The 19618-nt window shown below is 57.6% G+C and overlaps 6 protein-coding genes across 6 annotated transcripts; 4 read left to right on the forward strand and 2 right to left on the reverse strand.

The window, feature by feature from the left end:
* Positions 1 to 42: 42 nt before the first annotated feature.
* Positions 43 to 1829, forward strand: K452DRAFT_362862 (uncharacterized protein; the record flags this gene model as incomplete). The annotated part of the gene is made up of 3 exons (XM_033546539.1): positions 43 to 602; positions 656 to 1622; positions 1774 to 1829. Exons 1-3 carry the CDS (start codon positions 66 to 68, stop codon positions 1827 to 1829), a joined length of 1560 nt encoding a protein of 519 aa, XP_033391652.1. The 5' UTR covers positions 43 to 65.
* A 743-nt stretch (positions 1830 to 2572) lies between these two features.
* K452DRAFT_157354 (uncharacterized protein) lies at positions 2573 to 6743 on the reverse strand. Its single transcript, XM_033535613.1, has 5 exons — positions 6662 to 6743; positions 5767 to 6537; positions 5453 to 5709; positions 5139 to 5401; positions 2573 to 5089 (listed from the first exon to the last, which is right to left on the reverse strand). Exons 2-5 carry the CDS (start codon positions 6528 to 6530, stop codon positions 2657 to 2659), a joined length of 3717 nt encoding a protein of 1238 aa, XP_033391653.1. The 5' UTR covers positions 6531 to 6537; positions 6662 to 6743; the 3' UTR covers positions 2573 to 2656.
* A 126-nt stretch (positions 6744 to 6869) lies between these two features.
* Positions 6870 to 8890, forward strand: K452DRAFT_292830 (uncharacterized protein). The gene is made up of 4 exons (XM_033541453.1): positions 6870 to 7347; positions 7801 to 7879; positions 7940 to 7945; positions 8005 to 8890. Exons 1-4 carry the CDS (start codon positions 7307 to 7309, stop codon positions 8485 to 8487), a joined length of 609 nt encoding a protein of 202 aa, XP_033391654.1. The 5' UTR covers positions 6870 to 7306; the 3' UTR covers positions 8488 to 8890.
* A 536-nt stretch (positions 8891 to 9426) lies between these two features.
* K452DRAFT_313611 (uncharacterized protein) lies at positions 9427 to 9997 on the reverse strand (the record flags this gene model as incomplete). The annotated part of the gene is made up of 2 exons (XM_033543678.1): positions 9427 to 9785; positions 9844 to 9997. 2 exons carry the CDS (start codon positions 9995 to 9997, stop codon positions 9427 to 9429), a joined length of 513 nt encoding a protein of 170 aa, XP_033391655.1.
* A 166-nt stretch (positions 9998 to 10163) lies between these two features.
* Positions 10164 to 12385, forward strand: K452DRAFT_322758 (uncharacterized protein). Its single transcript, XM_033544548.1, has 6 exons — positions 10164 to 10393; positions 10453 to 10466; positions 10556 to 10700; positions 10758 to 10772; positions 10821 to 11360; positions 11413 to 12385. Exons 1-6 carry the CDS (start codon positions 10319 to 10321, stop codon positions 12268 to 12270), a joined length of 1647 nt encoding a protein of 548 aa, XP_033391656.1. The 5' UTR covers positions 10164 to 10318; the 3' UTR covers positions 12271 to 12385.
* Positions 12386 to 12682: 297 nt separating this feature from the next.
* K452DRAFT_354173 (uncharacterized protein) lies at positions 12683 to 13762 on the forward strand. Its single transcript, XM_033545872.1, has 2 exons — positions 12683 to 12925; positions 13003 to 13762. Exons 1-2 carry the CDS (start codon positions 12796 to 12798, stop codon positions 13752 to 13754), a joined length of 882 nt encoding a protein of 293 aa, XP_033391657.1. The 5' UTR covers positions 12683 to 12795; the 3' UTR covers positions 13755 to 13762.
* The last annotated feature ends 5856 nt before the right edge of the window (positions 13763 to 19618 follow it).

Here is a 19618-nt window from a genome sequence, read left to right on the forward strand (position 1 = left end):
CCCCGCAACGCAGCCAACAGCAACCTCTCTCTCTACATACTTCGCCAACCACCCAACCCGATACCATGGCGCAAAGTATCGAGCTCGACGTCCAAAAGTCCTTTACGCTCAGCTACGCCGAGTCGCTGGACGCGCAGGACCCGCTGCGGCCGCTGCGCGAGGAGTTCATCATCCCGACGCGGGCGAACCTCAAGCGCAAGCGGCTCGGCGACGAAGGCACCATTGTCGAGCTCAGCGAGAAGATCAACGCCCTGCTGCCCGAAAACGACGTGACGTACCCGAGCACGTACTTGTGCGGGAACTCGCTGGGTCTGCAGCCGCGGTGCACGCAGGAGTATGTGCGCAAGTACCTCGACACGTGGGCCTACAAGGGCGTGTACGGCCACTTCCAAGAGCTCGAGGACGCCGTGTCGCGCCCGTGGGTCGACGTGGATGAGGACGCGAAGAGGGAGACGGCCATGATTGTGGGCGCGAGGCCGGACGAGGTGGCCGTCATGGAGACGCTGACGGCCAACCTGCATCTCCTCATGGCGAGCTTCTACCGCCCGACCAAGGACAGATACAAGATCATCATCGAAGGGAAAGCCTTCCCCAGCGACCATGTGCGTGCCCATGACCCCAGTGCATAAAACAACCACCCACTCACCCAAAACAGTACGCCGTGCAATCGCAGCTGCACCACCACAACCTCACGCCGCAAGCCGCCCTCGTCGAGCTCACCCCCCCAGACCCCGCAACCGCCTACCTCCCCACCGACTACATACTCTCTGTCATCGACGCCCACGCCGACTCCACCGCCCTGCTCCTCCTCCCCGGCATCCAGTACTACAGCGGCCAGTTCTTCGACATGGCGCGCATCACGGCGCACGCGCACGCGCGCGGCATCACGGTCGGCTGGGACCTGGCGCACGCAGTCGGCAACGTGCCGCTCGAGCTGCACGCGTGGGGCGTCGACTTCGCGGCTTGGTGCAACTACAAGTACATGAACAGCGGGCCGGGCGCGATCGGCGGGCTCTTCGTGCACGAGAAGCACACGCGCGTCGAAGCCTCAACAACCACCACCACCGACACCGTCGTCAGCGCAGAAACTCTCGGCTATCGCCCCCGCCTCAGCGGCTGGTGGGGCTCGGCCAAGTCCTCGCGCTTCCAGATGACATCGACCTTCGCGCCCATCCCCGGCGCGGCCGGGTTCCAGCTCTCGAACCCCTCCGTGCTGGATACGACGGCGCTGCTCGCGTCGCTGTCCGTCTTCGCGCAGACGTCGATGCCCGCTCTGCGCGCCAAGTCGCTCAAGCTGACGGCCTATCTCGAGCACTTGCTCTTTGCGCGATCACCCACGGAAACCGCAGACACAGCAGCAGCCCGCCCATACGTCCTCCTCACGCCGCACGACCCCGCCCAGCGCGGCGCGCAACTAAGCCTGCGCCTGCGGCCCGGCCTACTCGAGCCCGTGATGCGCGATCTAGAAGCCGCGGGCGTGGTGGTGGATGAGCGGCGCCCCGACGTCGTGCGCGTCGCGCCGGCGCCGCTGTATAATGGGTTTGCGGACGTGTGGCGCTTTGTGCGGGAGTTTAAGGGGGCGTGTCGCCGGGCTGTGGAGGCGGGTGCTGGGGGTGGGGAAGGTGGTGGGGGGGGGGGGGTTGAGGGGGGGATGGGGGGACGTGAAATAGGTGGGGTGCTGGGGGGTTGTGTGGGAGGGCAGTGGAAAGAGAGTCAGACAACCAAGCAACCAAGCAAGCAAACAAGCAATCAAGCAATAAATACACACGCCAGCTGGTACCACCACCACCCACCACCATAACCAAAACCAGCCCCACGCAACCACCTAGCACCCCATCCGCCTCCCATCCCATTCCATCCTGCCCACACTCGTCAGCACACACATCTCTCTCTCTCCATCCATCATATCACATAGCCAGCGCGCCTCACCCAGCCACTCACCCACCCAGCCAACTAGGTATGGATGCCACGCCCCTGCCCTGGCCCAAAGGGACGTGACGACGAGGACACAAATGCGCAAAAGTGCAAAACGAAGGAGTGAAAGGGCAGGAAAGCGGCTTAGGTGGCCTGTCCAGAACCGTGGGGTCCGGGAGAGAATCAGTGGCGTCATGACTGGTATTACTGTCGTCGGGAGAGGAGGCGAGACATGCACACACACACACACACACACACACACACAAACGCAGAAGCAAAGCCACCACACAGTAGCAGCAGCAATAGCAGCGGTATTGGTCCATAGTGGCAGCGGTAGCGGTACCCGGCCGCAGCAGCAGTAGGTAGTAGGTAGTAGGTAGGTAGTCTGTAGCGCGACGCAGACCCAGAAGTCGAAGAAGTAAGAGAAGAAGAAGAAGAAGAAGAAGAAGAAGAGGTAGAGGAAGAAAAAAAAGGAAGAGGAGGAGGAGGAAGAAGAAGAAGAAGAAGAAGAAGAAGAAGAAGAAGAAGACACACACACTGAGCAGCAGAGCAGAGCAGAGCATACCCCATCCATCCGTCCATCCAAGCCTACCTACTAGCATACGTACGTAGGTACCTACCGTACCCCGCCCGCACTTTCGCAGCAGCAAAACGCACGCACGGCACAGCACGCTCGCACGCTCGGGACAGAACGAACAACAACAACGACAACAACCAACCCAGCAACAGCAACAGCAGCAGGCTAGAAATTCGTCATCGACGTCGGGCTCGCAAGCCCGGACCCCACGGCCGCCGCAAACGGGCTCGCTCTCGCCGCCGCTGCCGTCGCGCCGCCCACACCCACACCAAACGGCACCGAGTGGCCGGGGACAGGGCTGCCAATCTCACCCAGACCGCTGCGCGCGCGCGCGCCAGGGATGCGCATGCCGCCGACAGTGGTGGAGGAGGCGGCTGGCCCCGCCGCCAACCCCGCCGCTGCCCCCGCGCCTCCTCCTCCTCCAAGCGGGTTGTCCGGCTCGAACTTGACCGCCACGCCACCACCACCTGAGCTGGCGCTGCTGCCCTCGCGCTTCAGCAGGAACCCGCCGCCGTTGTGCGCGTCGCCCTCCGTCTCGCAGATATCGAGCACCTCGTCGAGCGAGACGGGCGCCTCGCCCGCGCCGCGGAACGTGCCCGCCTCAATCGTGCGCAGCACCGTCGCGATGTCGTAGAAGCCGTCTGGGCTGGGCGCGGACGCGGCTAGCTGCTTGCACGCCGCGCACACCATGACGCGCACCGACACGGGCCGCGAGATGCTGGCCCGGTGGTGCGGCGTGCCGCCCGCCACGCTGCCGAAGCTGCCCACGACGTGCGTCGGCCACCCGCCCCCGCTCGTCGGCGACGACCCCCACGTGCTGCCCGGCAGGCCTGGCGGTCCAAACGCCATGCCGCCCGGCGCGCCCCACGTGCTGCTGCCGCCGCTGGGGAGCCCAAACGGGTCGATGCGCGCCCGGTTCGTCGTGTCTGCAAACAGGGGCGACGTGCCAAAGGCCATGGCGCTGGATCTCGCCGTTGGCGCAATGCTGGCCCGGCGTGCTTCTGCAGCGCTCGTCGGGATCGGCTCGTCGCTGTCGTCTAGAAGGGCGCTGCTTCCTAGGTGGTTGCTCAGGTCGTCCACGTCGGCGTTCTTGGCCTTTTTGTTTTCCAGGTTATGCTCGTGGGGCTTCACGCTGGAAGGGCGTTGGATGGGCGTCGGTCTAGCAATGGGCTGCGCATGCGGACCGTCCAGCGGCGAACCAAACGTGCCCTTGTCGAACGATCCTGACGCCGATGCCTGCCTTGAATGCGACGGCATTATGTCCCGTGGAGCACTGAAGCCTGGAATCTGCGCCGCAGTGCTCATGCTGGGCACTGGAGAGCCAAAGCCAGGAGGCATATCCAACGGGAATCCCCGTCCCAGTGGCATCCCAGGAGCTCCCATGCCAGGTGGCGGCATTCCGTTTGGTTGCGGAAATCCGGGATAATGGCCGCCCATTGGAGGAGGCCCACGAGGGAACATCGGCATGCTTCCCATTGGTCCACGCTGACCAAGGCCGTGGATCATTGGCGGCGACGGGCCGTTCAAGCCCGGAAGTCCACCAAAGCCTACGCCCGGCGGTGGGAACATTCCTGGAGGAGCTCCTAACGGCGGAAGAGATGTGGCGGGTTGCGGGTGGTGCATGGTGGAGGACTGGGCGAGATTTTGAGGTTTCTGAAGGATGGTTTTCGGTTGCGTGCCGCTTTGCTGGGACGTGTTGCTCGGAGACACAGACTTACTCATACCCGGGAAAGCAGAGGGAGTATGAGGCGATGAGCTGTGCGATTCTTGTTGCGAGCTCTGCCGTGGCCGCACAGGAGTCGGAGCCTTGGGGATGTTGGGTGTCGCGATCTGTACGAGAGGCGACGGAAAGCCGGCAGAGGGTTGCTTCGAAAGCAGTCCGGGTGGCAAGGCTGGTGTCGGCTGAGACGGGCGCTTTTGTCCTTGCTGAGATGCCTGCGTGGCCTGGTCTTCCTTGCGAGCACGCTCCTTCGCCTCCTTCTCTGCCTTGATTCTTGCCTCTTTTTCCCTCCGCTGCTGCTCGGCGTGTGCCTTCTGCTCTCGTGCCTCCTTCTCTCGCGCCTCACGTTCCTCGCGCTCCCTCTTCTTAGCATCCTCCCGGGTCTTCTTTTCCAGAGCCCTCTGCTCCTGCTGTTTGCGTTCCGATTCCTGGTGACGCGCCCGATCATCCGCTAACCGCTTCTGCTTCTCAATTTCCTTCCGCTTCTTCTCTTCTTCCTGGGCCTTCCGCTCGGCTTCCTTTTTCTTCTTTGCCTCCTCTTTCTTGCGCCGTTGCTCTTCTTGCTTCTTTGCTTCGATAGCCTTGGTAGCCTCTTCTTCGGCCTTCTTCTCCGCCTCTTTGCGTGCCTTTTCTTCGGCTTGCCGTTGGCGCTGAAGAGCCTTCTTGTCCTTCTTCTTCTGGGCGTCCCTAGCCTTCTTGAGAGCCTGTTCCTCCTGCCGGCGCTCTTCCTCGGCCAATTCCTCAATCAACTTCTGCTGGCGTTCGTTTGCGACTTTTTCTCGGTAAGCGGATAGCACGCGCTGTTCGAACATACGGGCTGCGAAGATTTGGAACATCCGCCGGCCTTCGCGCATTCGCTGCTGTTCGGTCATGGAATCCTGGTCAACATTAGATGTCATCTTTATAACGCAAGAAAGATCCTCAAACCAAGTCATCCTCATCCTCCTCGTAGTCCTCGTCCTCTTGACTGTCGTACTCTTCCTCGTCATCGTAGTCCTCGTCCTCAGGCGGCGGTCCATGGTTGTGTCCTGCGTGAGAATTCTGCATGGATTGTGAATACGCAAGGCTGCCTGCGTGTTCCACGACTTGGTCCTCGCGCTGCATCCTACGCTCTGCCAGCTGTTCCATCATTTCGATGAATTTTTTGCCGTCGTTTTTTAGCAAGTCGTCTGCAACTGTGAGGATACCACCTGCCAAGCCCATCAGCCTTTCGCAAACACAACCAGTGAGATTTGGCAGACCTTTGACCGTCAGGCTGTTGCCGAAATTGAAGAAATCTGCGGCCGGACCTCTCGGAGGGAGCTCTTCGGGCTCTTCCTCGTCCTCAAGGTCCTCTTCTTCATCGCTTTCGTAATCCTCGTCGTCTTCAAACTCCTCGTCCTCTTCCTCTTCCTCCTCATCCCCCAACTCCTCGACGCGGTTTCCGGAGTCGTAGGGCGGATGCGCGGGAAGCATTCGGTCTGGAGGTAGCGGCGGGTCTTGGGTATGGCTGTAGGGCCTCCGGTTCGTTAGCATGCGGACATCCTCAGTGGAATTTTGCTCCTGGTTGCCGTACAACTCCAGCTCCTCGTAATAAGCATCATACAGGACCTCCAGCTCTTCTTCGATTGCTGTGCGCTTCCGACCGCACACGGTGCAGCTGCACGAATGCTTCTGCTGCTCTTTCATCTTGCGCAACACGGCCTCCTTCTCAATCTTGACCAGCGACTTGCGCTCTTCCTCCCCAAGCGAAAGCCAGAAATCCCTGATCCTCTCCCGTTCCTCCTGCGTCGAGGTATTCCAGATGCGATCCTTCGAGTTTGCGCTGCGCTGGACGGAGCGGAGCGCTGCGGACGAGAGCGGTGGGGGCGGTGGCGGAGGGGGAGGCGGTACCTGTGCGCCGGAATGGGGGAGCATGCCGGAAGAGCTGCCGCTGGGAAGATCATAGCCGTAGCTGAGCTGCTGACTTCCGCGCTGGCCTTTCTTCTTCTTCCTCCGCGCCTTCTTGTCGCTACCGGCGGCGGGCGGGTAGGCATCTGCGAATTGGCCGTTTGGCGCGGGGGCGCTGGCGTCGTAATCTTGAGCGTAGACCTGACGGGAGTAGGCGTGCGCCTCGTCCTCGGTGTAGTACAGATCGTCGGCGTCGGCGGACTCGAAGTGGACCGGGTCGTCAAAGTCGTCTTCGGAGGCATGCGCTTGGGGCGAGTTTGCGTGGTGTTCGGCCTGCAGCTTGGCTTGCTGCTTCGCGCGTCGCTTGGCCTTCTTGCGATTGACGGCGACGCTTTGGCCGGCGGTGAGGACGCCGTTGGTGGGTTGGGGCAGGCTCTTGGCTTGAGCCATGGTGGTGCTAGAGGGCGTGTCAGAGATGATGGCTTGACGGGGCGCGGGGCGCGGTGAAAGGGTCTGGCGCGGGAAATGTGGAGAGTGGAGAGGGCGCTTGGGATTTGGGCGCACGGAATGCAGGCACGTACGGGTGGGGAGCCACGGGAGCCAAGGGCAGTCGAAGGCAAGAAGTGTCGTGGCGAAATTGCGTGGGGGGGTTGTCGTGCGGTGCTGCTTGTCAAAGAAGGCCTGTCTACCTGCGGCCGTTTGGTGCTGAGTGCTGAGGGCCCCGGCTTAGTCAGGCTGGCGTATCACCCTCCGATCAACTCACTCGTACTGCCCATTATTTCCTGCACCCTCTCTTTCTCTCCTTGCAGCCCGCCCGCTCTCGCGCCTCCGCCTCGCTGCTGTTCCATCGTCGACTCTGCCACGCTGCTCGCCCCGTCCGCTGCCCACCCCACGCCCCGCCCGAAAGCCAAAGCCCCATCCGCCCGCGCCCGTCCAGCACACACCTTGGTGGTGGTGATGCTCCTCGCGCCCACCTAGCCTTGCCCCAGGACCCACGAAGCCCGGCCCGAGCGAGCTGTCTGTCCCTCTGCCACCGCGCTCCTCTCCCCAAAGCCTGACCACCGCCCAACGCCCTCGACGCCCTGCCCGCGCACCGAAGATACCCCAACCAGTAAACTATTTACCGGCAACCATCCCCAAAGCCAACGCATCGCAACCCCCAGGCCCCAATCCCGCCATCCAAAGCTCCCCACGGTCGCTACGAGAGCCCCTCCCGGTCCGCAAACATGGCTGCACAAGCAAACGGCGATGCTCAGGTCATGAGAAGGTATGCACTTTCCCATTCTTCGTCCGCCCGAGCCTTTGCGTTGAGCCGGATATCCGCTCCAGCACACGCGCCAGACCACACGCCATTGCCACGTTTCTCCCTGAGTCTTTTCCTTTCCCCCCAGCTCCCCCTTCCGTTGTCGTCTCGTATCCCTGCCCCTTTTACACGAATCGGGCTGCCAATGGTCTGGCGTGCGGTGCTGCGCCTCTTCGGCTTGCTCTGCTTCACTAGACGAGGCGAGGGTCGATCGCGCGCATTGGCAGCCGTGGCCCGAGCCTTAGGCACCCAAAAATAGCCCGCGCTTCCCTGTATTTCCGCGTCGCATCAGTGTCGCGGTCACCAGTTGGCCCTGCTTTCTACCACGACGTTCCACAACCACTCCCATCCCGCAAGGTGCCTCTTGCACTCTCTTCGCGTCGTGCCACCTGCTGACCACGACCCCGCCTTGCATAGGAAGCTGGTCATCATTGGCGACGGTGCATGCGGCAAAACCAGTCTGCTCAGTGTCTTTACGTTAGGCTATTTCCCCACGGTAAGTTCCCCGAGACATCGTGAAACGGTTGTTGTGAGATGAGCGCTGACCGTGACTTAGCGATACGTAAGTAGCCCTCGTTGGATTACAGCAGTGACTGGCTGCATGACTAACACGTAGCAAAGGTTCCTACCGTCTTCGAGAACTATGTCACCGACTGCCGTGTCGACGGCAAATCCGTGCAACTTGCGCTATGGGATACCGCCGGCCAGGAAGACTACGAACGACTACGGCCTCTCGCATATTCCAAGGCTCACGTGATCCTCATCGGCTACTCTGTTGATTCCCCGGATTCCCTGGAAAACGTCAAGCACAAGTGGGCCGAAGAGGCTCAGGAGCGGTGCCCCGACGTACCCATCATCCTCGTAGGCCTGAAAAAGGATCTGAGAGACGACCCTCTGGCGCAAGAGGAGATGCGGAAGAAGAGCCTCAAATTCACGACGCCCAAAGCTGGAAACGACATGAAGGAAGCGATTGGTGCGAGGAAGTACCTCGAATGCTCCTCCTTGACCGGTGATGGTGTCGACGACGTCTTTGAGGCGGCGACCAGAGCTGCACTGCTTTCTGTCGACAAGAGCGAGAGCAACGGCTGCTGCGTTATTCTGTAATGGGCCGGGTGCTTGCAGACTCTGGCAGCATATACCTATCGCATTGGGAGGTGTTTAAAGGCTTGCTTATCTACTGGGCGTTTTTGACTGACCAAGCGTCCCTGGGTTTCTGGTTTTCCTTTTCGTCGGCCAAAATTTTCCTTTTCTTCAGTTACAGCGGTAACGGTTGTAACGACGGATGATACCATCGATACGCTCTTTTGGGGTTTCTTTTAATAGCGGCTGCCAGGCCGGCTTGATTTACTGTTTATTTGTTCTGCTTCACGGCTCATATCATATCCTTGGGCGGCTGTCCGTATCCACCACCGTTCAGAGTGAACGCGGCCTGTCTCGTTGGTAAAAAGTGCGTTCGGTATATGTATCGTAATTGTGGAGATATTCTAATAGCTATTGACTTGCGCCTATATCACGCATGCACGGTGAACAAGATCGGCGACATATCCCGAACCATCCCCCACGCACGGACCCCGGAGTACTCGCATACGGGATTCTAGCTTCCATCGGAATCTCTACAATTCCGAGCCTTTTCAGGTTCGGCCAAACAGGGGCAGATCGTGCTTGAAGCAGGGTTCTTTGTGTGAACAGCAAGCACGTTGTGTAGAGTTAGAAAGCCGATTTTCCTCCGCATCGGCATATGTCTAGGCTTAGTTCAAGTTTGCCCCCATGCGAGCTCCTTAGACTATGTATTGAGAGTTTATTTCTGGGTATATGCTGATTACAAAGCCTTGTCTTACTTTTCCATACATCATTGATCAGATGAACGCTAAAGACTCTTGTATCAAGTCTAGACATTGCAATAATCTACAATCCCATAAATGTACACCACGTCCGCTATATTCCAAGGGACAGTGGACCTAGCTCTGTATTCTAGCTTCAATGGTTTTGTCGTCTTCGTAAAGGCTAAATTTGTTCGCCTTTGAAATGCCGCGGCCTACGCCGTTACCGCTTCCAGTCGTGATTCCATCCTTCCCTGCCTGGGGTGTCGGTCTGCGGCCTGGCGTACTCAATGGGGATACCGTTCCAGACACCCGTCTTCAACATGGCGGTACGGTACAGCCTGCCCACACTCTTGCCGCCCTCGGCGGTGGTCAGGCCGCTCTCGTCGATGTCCCTTAGCGCCTCGCACGCGTGGTACATGGTGTTGTACTGGCGCTCCAGTTCCATCTGCTTCTCAAGGTTGCGCTTCTTCTTGAAGAGCATCCAAGCGCGGTGAATCGTCCAATGGCGGAGAGCGCGAAGACGCGAAAAGCGGAGGGGACGCGGGGTCTTGGGGTGGTCCAGGTGGTAACGGATGTTCGCTAGAAGAATGGTCAGCCTATGTCACTTTGTTTGCGCAATGAGCTCAGAGGTCCTTACTTATCCTGGAATCCTTGGAGCCGCCCTTCTTGCGAGCTTGGAGCGCGGCGGATGTCGAGAACGGCGATGCCTTGGGGAAGGCGTTGCAGAGGGCGGGAATCTGAGCGGCGACGCGGGTCGAGGCCGGGCGGAAGACGGGCTGGAAAGCCCTCATCATGGCTAATGGCTTCATGGCGAGCGCGTGGAGGGAGACGTGATGCGACCGCGGCAGTTGGTCTGCTAGTTGCTCTCGTCCAGACGGGCCTTGTGTTTTTCCACTGGGCGGGAGCTATTTTTGACCGGTTCCGCTTCTCAGCCCTATCGTTGGTCGATCTGGGCGGTGTACGCTGCGGGTGGAGCCCTGGGGGTGAACAAGAATACCCCTCGTATCCCCCAGGCCCCGCCGACTCTTTATTACTCCCCTACTCCTCCAACTTTCCTCCTCTCCCCTCTCTCGCTTCCTTTTCCTCGCCACTCGTTGTACATCTCTCTCATCATGGACCAACAGATCTTGGAAGGCTCCCAGAAGCACCCTCAGCCGGGCAAGGTGTTCCAGTATGGCACCGCTGGTGTGAGTACATCCTCTCCAAAAGTCGCTGTCGGTCCGACAGTCACTGACTGCGATTACAGTTCCGCATGAAGGCGTATGTACCTCGTTACTCCGCTGCGTCGCGTTTGAGCCATGCAGTGAGCGCGTTTGAACGCGGTGCTAACCCTGCTCTCAACATAACAGGGACCTTCTGGACTCCGTCGTCTATCGCGTCGGTCTGCTGGCTGCCCTCCGCTCGAGGAAGCTCAATGGCCAGACCATTGGTGTCATGATCACCGCGAGCCACAACCCTCCCGAGGACAACGGTGTCAAGCTCGTGGACCCTATGGTGAGTCGGCCGGCGAAATCCCTGATGTTTTGCAACCATGCTAACAAAAATCGTTAGGGTGAAATGCTCGAGGTACGAAACCCCTAACTTAAAAACCACTCAGCGATTGACCGTTCATAGGCTTCTTGGGAAGCTCATGCCACGACCCTTGCCAACGCCGAGACCGACGAGTCGCTCGTCGAGACCTACAACAAGCTCGCCGCAGACCTGAAGGTCAAGCAGGATACTCCTGCGAGAGTCATCTTCGCCCGCGACACTCGCGCTTCTGGTTCGAGGCTTGCAGGCTGCTTGGTGGATGCCCTGAACGCGACCGGCACCGAATTCACCGACTACAAGTTCCTCACGACCCCTCAGCTGCACTACCTTGTCCGCTGCGTCAACACCAAGGGCACGCAGTACGAGTATGGCGAGGTCAGCGAGAAGGGTTACTACGAGAAGATCGGTGCTTCGTTCAGGAAGGCGATCAAGCACCGCCAGCCGTTGCTTGACGACAGTGGCAACACTGTCGAGGACAAGGGTGTCATTGTTGACTGCGCTAACGGTGTTGGTGGACCCAAGCTGAGGGAGCTGGTCAAGTACCTGCCTGGCCCCAACGAGAAGGGCGTCAAGATTCAGATCGTCAACGACGAGGTCCACAAGCCCGAGACGCTGAACTCGCAGGTAGGACTGATATGCCCCATTTGCGACAAATGGAAAACTAATTGCTTGATAGTGTGGTGCCGACTTTGTCAAGACGGGCCAGAGGGCTCCTCCCTCGTCGAAGGCCGACCCTCTTGTGAGGTGTGCGTCTCTCGACGGCGATGCTGACCGTGTTGTCTACTACTTCAACGACAAGGACGGCAAGTTTAACCTCCTCGACGGCGACCGCATTGCTACGCTCGCTGCCTCTTTCATTGGCGACCTCGCCCGCCACGCCGGTCTTGCGGACCAGCTGAAGGTCGGTGTTGTCCAGACTGCCTACGCCAACGGCGCCAGCACGAAGTACATCACCTCCGGCCTGAACCTGCCCGTTGTGTGCACTCCCACCGGCGTCAAGCACCTCCACCACGCCGCGCTGCGCTTCGACATCGGTGTTTACTTCGAGGCCAACGGCCACGGCACTGTCGTCTTCTCCCCGTCCGCGCTCAAGACCATTGAGAAGCACGAGCCGCAGTCTCCGGCTCAGCACGAGGCTCTCGAGACTCTGCAGGCTCTCACCGACCTCATTAACCAGACGGTCGGTGATGCCCTGTCGGATTTGCTCCTTGTCGAGGTCATCCTCGCTCACAAGAAGTGGGGTCCTCCCGAGTGGCTCCACACGTACAACGACCTGCCGAACCGCCTTGTCCGTGTTGAGGTCAAGGACAGGAACCTTTTCAAGGCCGTGGACGCGGAGAGGAAGCTGGAGAGCCCTGCCGGCATCCAGGACGAGATTGAGAAGCTTGTTGGCAAGTACAAGCAGGGCCGCTCGTTCGCGCGCGCTTCTGGTACGGAGGACGCGGTGCGCGTGTATGCCGAGGCGGAGAGCAGGACTGAGGCCGACGACCTTGCGCAGAAGGTCGCGGCTCTGGTGAAGCAATTTGGTGTTTAAACGGCCGTTCGCAATGATAATGCGATAGACGATTGTAGACGTTCACTGGCCGACGGCACTGAGTCCGTACATACATAGCCATTAGATAGCTATGAATTCAGCATATCGTAAAAGTAAATGCTTTGATATGTTTTTCATTAAGGATCTGCATATGTAGAGAATGATCACTGAACCGGCATTGCAAGTACCTGAGTACGTCACTGGCCGTTTGCAGGGTCTGCACAAGTCAGGAACTGCCGCTATTCTGTCCCTCAGGCCAACTTTTGGACGAATCACGATGAGCACTTGCGCACGTTTGCGGCTACAGGCTGATCGTCAACCGGCCGACACGGTTGGCGGGGCATCCTTGTCCTGACCGCCTTGTGCCTGAGGGGCAGGTGGAGTGAGTGACGCGCCTGGGACAACCCCACCAAGACGTCCCCCCAACATCATCCATCGCCGTCTCTCACACCCTTTTCATCTACTATCCATTACCACGTTTTATACCCCCATTCTATCATCCATTGATACGGTTATACTTGCTTTATGCCCTCCATCATGTCCGACCTCAACCTCCAAGAGATCCATGACTTCCTCATCGCCGTGGCCAAGAAGGCCGGCGAGATGATCACGACTGCCCGTCCTACCACCGTCGCCGCGGGCGAAAAGAAGAACTGTAAGTCAGCATCAAGCTCTCCCTTACCCCGCAGCTTCCCCGCAGCAGAGCACAGCAACGCAGCTAACACGACCCAGCCGCCGACCTAGTCACGGAGACCGACCAAGCAGTAGAGAAGATGGTGTCGACGACGCTCAAAGAGAAATACCCAGACTTTGCATTCATGGGCGAAGAGACGTACAAGCCGGGCGACCGGCTCACGGCAGCCCCGACCTTCATCGTGGACCCGATCGACGGCACGACGAACTTTGTGCACGGGTACCCGTACGTGAGCATCTCGCTCGGTCTAGCGGTAGAGCACAAGCCGACGGTGGGCGTCGTGTTCAACCCGTTCACGCAGACGCTGTACAGCGCGATCAAGGGGCGCGGCGCCTTCCTGAACCACACGACGCCGCTGCCGCTGCGGGACCCGGAGCCGCTGCGCCAGCTGGACAGCGCGGTCGTGTGCGTCGAGTGGGGCAGCGAGCGCACCGGCAACGACTACAAGGTCAAGAGCGAGACGTTCCGCAAGCTGTGCGCGAGCAAGGAGGACGGTGGCGCCATGGTCCATGGCCTGCGCTCGTTTGGCTCCGCCGCCCTTAATCTGTGTGGCGTTGCCAGCGGCGCGCTGGACTTGTATTGGGAGGGCGGCTGCTGGGCCTGGGATGTCTGCGCTGGTTGGGTCATTTTAACTGAGGCTGGTGGCTTGATTGTTGATGGCAACCCGGGGAACTGGGAGCAGAGTGTGGATGGGAGGAGGTATTTGGCTGTGAGGAAGGGTGAGGGCCAGAAGGCTATGGTGGAGGAGTTCTGGGGTTGGATCCAGGGGAAGATGGAGGTTGGTATTTAATGGCGGGACTGATGTTGGATAGTTGACCTCGTTGGCGTATATAAAAAGTATCGAAGGTAAATAAATCGCCATTCACTATAGTCTTCCGCAAATGAGGCATAACATCTGTCACAACCAACACAGCTACCTGTCGCGGCTCCACAAACAAGCTCATCATCTAAACCGCCAAATCACATTCAACCAAAACGTAAAAGCTATCCGTATATCTTCACCGCAACCACTGTGATGTTCACCTTCACCATGCAGCAGTGGCAGCGAACAACATTTACAGCAAACGTTCTTCCCTATCAATGAAGTCGGTCCCCCCCACCAGAGTTGCTGTTATCTGCCAATCATATGTGGCTCTATATACCGGCCGCTTCGCTTCTAAGCCCCACCAATTGCCCTTACTCTTAGGCTTGTGCGAAATTAACCCCGTGCTAGTTGGTTGCAAGAGTTTAGAACCTGGCAGCTGGCAGTTGTGGCGTGGTGTTTTTGAACGATCTGTTGGTCTGTCTGTCAGCTTCAAAGCAGTCGATAGATTTGTTTATACTGGAAGAGTTGGAAACGCTCTATACTCAATAGCACAGGCTATGATGTCATAGCGTCCGGTTGTGGCAGAGGCGAGGGGTAAGAAGGAAGTGGGTAGGCGGTGAATGAGATGTATGTCCGGACTTGGATATTGTTCGAATTTGTGCGTGACTATATACGGTCTTTCTGAAGCTACTTGCGACCTAAGATAGTGTAGAGAGTCTTGTGAGTGGACAAGGGCCGCGGTGGGTACACGATAGTATAGGTGTTGGTGGGGTTAAGGGCGCTGGACTTCTTGTAGTGATAGGGTTGTGTCGGCACGGAATGTCAGATTTTTGAGTGGTGAGTTCTTCGATTAAGAAGTTTATGATAGAAATGTAGTGATTGGGATAGAATTGAGGTTCAGACTTTCGTGTGTTGAGACCTACTCGGATATGAGGGACTATAGGTTATTTTCTTTACTCTGCTTCTGTCCAATATATTTTATATAGCCGAGAAAGTCGCCTAGGATTGTTCGATAGAAGATCTTTATTCTCCTGCTTGTTAAAAATCCTAAGCCCGTCCATCAATGGTAAATATAGTATCTGTGCGGAGTACTGTGGCTTTAGAATACTCTTAGAGACAAAACTAGCTCCCTAATCATTACTGTCTAGGTTTATAGCAACATTTGTATAAGTCAAGGGTCAATTCGAAGTACAATCTAGTATCACAAATAAGTGCTGGAAACAATTGGCTCTTTCAGTGATATGGCTGTGAAAGCCGTTGTTATTTCCCTCGTACACGAAATGTCTCCTCGTGTATATCCCCATCCGTTGCTCGGTCTCTTATATCCACTAACCAAATCCCTCGTCTAGATGTCGCTCCAATGCAGAACATAACTAGAGCTACAATTCGCCCTCAAAGCCCCCCACTCAAACTTCACGCTCAACCTCCAACGTTCTTCTCACGAACATACTCGAATCAACCGCTCGACGAGTCTATGAGTAGTATCTAAAAGATATCTTAGGAATACAAACTAGAATTCAGCACATTGATCGTATCGTCACGCCGAAGACTTCATCGAACTCAACGAAGTATAACATCTCATAGAAAGAGGGTGATCTGTTCGAGAACCTAAGCCTCATGACGAGTGCTGGTGGTCCTCGATGAACGGTATAAGATTCGGAGCCAACTGACACAACTACGCACCCACGTCTTTCTGCTCGAAGCAAAACACAATTGGATGGTGTCTGCAACCACTTGATTCAACGACGTCCGTGAGAGTGGGTCACGACCTGTTAGCTTTAGCTTGCCTTAACTTTTAAACGGCCAAATCAACCAATATAGCGTATCGAGCTGTTCGTTTACATCGCTACCATGAGGCAGTGATAACAATCAAAGCCAACGGGAAATGCTTATCACCAACTAAACAGTTAATCGATGTATACTCAAACAAAACCTTATAACAACACTGACTTTTATACAGGCCTACGACGAATAAGAGAGTGACCACGAGGCCCCCCTATCTTCGTATCTGTAAAGTCTGACGCAAGACTGAAAAGCTAAGTATTCCTTGGTAGCTTTGTTGATGCAGAGGTAGCTTATTATTAGGTTTTTAGAGGCTCTTTAGCCACCCTGTGTAGTAGTAGCCTTTCATGTGAGAGCATACTGCTCTACGCCGTCTACGGAATCTCTTCTCATATCAATATAAATGCTTCGCTCGGTTAGTATACCGTAAGCATATGCGGTCCCCTCTCCGTCCGCTACTAAGCGCTTGTGATTATCATCGGTATTGCTGGCAAGAAATTTCACTGACCACAAAGAAGTTGTGGAAGACATGTCCACGAGCGATGAAGACATAGCAGTCGACTACAAAGCGCGATATTGGATGTCGTCAAACTTGCCTGCAGTTAGCATGTACAGAGAACCATTTTTTCAGGCTCGTGTAAATTGTGTCGGAATTAGTCGACTGCCCACGGGTAACGGGTACGTCACGAATATGTTTATAGAGAACAAGATAACGGGGAACCCGCTTTGGCAGCGATTTCCAGTCTGGGAAACGAGGACAAGGACGAGTGTAGTGTTACTCAACCAACTTTCCTTGTAAACACCCCGTCAGTTGTCTAGCAATTTAGAGCTTCTTCAGGGACACGACCCGGTAAACATGGAGCAACAGCGGCGGTATACCAGAGAAGTATATCTCCCTTTGGAACAAATTGGTAAGCAAATACGTCGAAGAGGCACCTAACACTGACTTTCGCTTGAAAGAACAAACACTGGTACTGTCTTTTGGGGATGATATATAGCGTGTCTTGACGCGGCTGCTAAAAGCGCTCGGCCTGCTGTTGTTCACTTCCTCCGCTGTTCTGCTCAAGTGTTCAGTGACTGGGCTTATGATGCCAGTGTTTCAGAAGCCCAAGAGCAGAGACGAGGATATTGCCGCGTTCCAAAAAAGCAAAGGTGCAAAGTGTACGGGAGGCATTATTTAGTGTTTGATTACCTAGCGAACAGGTGTTCACTCTTCTCCGTGCACTCACTTAATTGCAAAGGCGAAGGCTGACAAGGCGTGTAGGAGAAAAGGACGAGAAAAAGAACTCAGGGAAGCATACCACCTAGGTACCCCCTGATCAAGCCTTCAACTCAACCTCATCCACCTCCACAGCACACCTCTACATCCCACTCAAAACAAGAAGCCGAAACCACAACGCCACAACCCAGCACGCAGCCCCGCCAACTCACCCAACTCGCTTGACCCTGTCCCCTCCCACCCCCGCAACGCAACGCGCGCAACCTCCAGTTACCGAACCCAAACCAGCAAGCATCACAAGCATCAGATTAACTAATTAATATCCTTAGATTCGATCCCTATCTGCGCAATCTCGCGCCTCTGCCTCCCAGCCAACCGCCATACAGTACAATACGTCACACGCACAGCCGCACGACCCGGATCCGCCCGACCCATGCCTATCATGGGCCATGCACCCACCTACCTACCACAGGCAGGTAGCAATGTAGCAATGCACTCTCCTACCGCTCTGCTAACAGACATGCCAGCACGCAAGCACGCACGCAAGCAAGGGACAGCGCGCAACCAACAACCACGCCCTTCGCTATCTGCAAACCAGTGAGCGGCCAGTAAGCCCGCACCCACGCGCAAGCAGCAGCAAGCAAGCAGCATCGGCACCGGCACGCCCTCCGAACCAACCCCTACCCCAGCCCCGCACCGCGCCGTAACGAGCGGCAACGGCGACGCCAACACCGTCACAAACCGCAGCAACCAGCAGCGCTGCCAGCACCCGTGGCGTCACGCACACCCCAGCACAAGCACACACACACACACACACACACACACAAAACCCGCACCGCCCACTCACTCACTACGAATCACACACCCCCTCGCGCGGCGGGACGGGTAAATCGGCCGTTTTGGCGGCGCGAACGGGTGCTGCTGGTGGTGGTGGTGGTACAGACGCGTATGTATGTATGTATGTATGTATGTATGTATGCGTGCGTGCGAGTATCAAATAATTAAACCTACTACCTACCTGGCTGGCTTGCTGCTAGGGCCAGTAGGTGGGTATTGTATATATGTACATATAGTAGCAGCAGCAGTAGGAATTATTGCAGTGGCAGTGACAGCAGGGCGGGGAGCAGGCGCAGGGTCCGCTTGCTGTTAGTTACTGCTGCTGCTGCTGCTGCGCGCGAAATCCATGTCCGCCACGCGCGCAGCCGAGGCTTGCTTTCTCAGAGCTAAAACGGCCTGGGTGGACACGTGAACGGCGCATGGGCAGCGAGCGTGGCGTTTGGCGTTTGGGGTGCTAGAGCCGCTCGGCGCGAGGCGCGAGGGAGCCTCGGCAAGGGGTTGGGGCTAGCTAGGTGTCAGGGCGTGTGCGGGCGCGCGAGGGGGCTGGGGCGGGGATGAACGCCGGAGGGAGGAATGAATGAATGAATGAAGGAGAGACGGAGGAACGGAGGTGGAGAGAAGGATGGGAGAGCTGCCGATGTAGAACCTTGTGTCGTGGTCGTGGTCGTGGTGGCACGGTGGCTCACGTACCTACTCGTGCTCTGAGGAAGCTGGAGGAGGCCGGGGGGCGAGGCCGGGGTAAAGGAATGCGGGGGAGGGAGAGGCTGGCTAGCTACTCGTAGCTACGTAGCCACTCCCCTCGCTACGCCAGCAACAGCCTAGTCCAGCATCTAGCGAAACAGCGAGCGAGCGCGCGAGCCGCCTCCTCCTCCACCACCTTGGTGACTGTCTTCGGTCCAGCAGCTCCGCGACGCAGGAGGCTTGCATGGCAAGAAGGGGTAAGTCGGGTGGCGGTGGCTTGGGCGCAGACGCAGGTGCAGCTCCAAGCAGCAGCCCCCATCACACACACAGCAACGGCGTCATCGTGCCGCAGCGACGTCGGGGTGAGCTTGTTGGTCCCGTCCGCGACTTGTCTCGCCTCTACCTAGCTCCGACGGGCACGCCATGGCGAAGATCGCGGGGCAAGCGGCGCGTCTGGGGAAAGAGCGCCGGCGGGCGATGCTTAGCGAGAGCGGCGCCTGCAGCTGCTAGGCAGGGAGTGCGTGAGTAAGTGAGTTAGTACATGTAATGGTGAACAGCAGCAGCAGCAGTGCGCTGCGCCGCGCTGGCCGCCGTGGCCGCAGGCTGGGGTAAAAGGCTTGAAAGGATGCGCTTAGGCAGAGTCAGCGCGATAAGAACGGCGGCGGCCGGCTGTTTGCGAAAGGCCCGAAGAGGCGCAATGGGATAGGATGGGGCACTCGGGCAAGTGATCGTCGCTCGCGAGCGTTGTCGTGCCCCTTCACCGCCGCTGGGCGTCGTCTCGAGCTGCTGATAAGGTTCATGTGCGGTTAAGGGGTTAGGTCAAGAGCGAGCGAGCAGGTGCATAGGAGTAAGATCGATGATGCCGATGCCGATGAGAGAATAACGGAGACTGTGTGCGCGTCCTGATGAGATAGACAGACAGACAGACAGAGGAAGAGTGAGAGTGAGAGACGGGAGAGCTCGCTTCGATGACGACGACGACGACAAACACCAGAGGCAGGCCCGTCCTCCCCGCTCCGCTCCGCCCGCGGCGGAACCCTCACCCGCCACCGAACCTAGACGCACAGCCCCCGCAACGCGGGCAGGCAATCATTAATCAATCCGCCGCCCGACGTGCGCATGATCGCCGCCGGCGCGCCGCCCGACCTCTTTCTCTCTCTCTCTGTGACTCTGACAAGCAGCAGCAAGGCACGCCCATCCCTGCGCCCCTGTGCAATTTGCCCACTCTCACCCTTCCTCCGCGCCGATCGCTCGCTAGTCTGCTTCCTTCGTCATTTGTCCATGTTGCCTAGAGTTGCCTTTTGCTTTGCTTTGCTTTGCTTTGCTTTGC

Source organism: Aplosporella prunicola (assembly GCF_010093885.1).
Source record: "Aplosporella prunicola CBS 121167 unplaced genomic scaffold K452scaffold_70, whole genome shotgun sequence".
In the NCBI taxonomy this organism is placed as follows: Eukaryota; Fungi; Ascomycota; class Dothideomycetes; order Botryosphaeriales; family Aplosporellaceae; genus Aplosporella; species Aplosporella prunicola.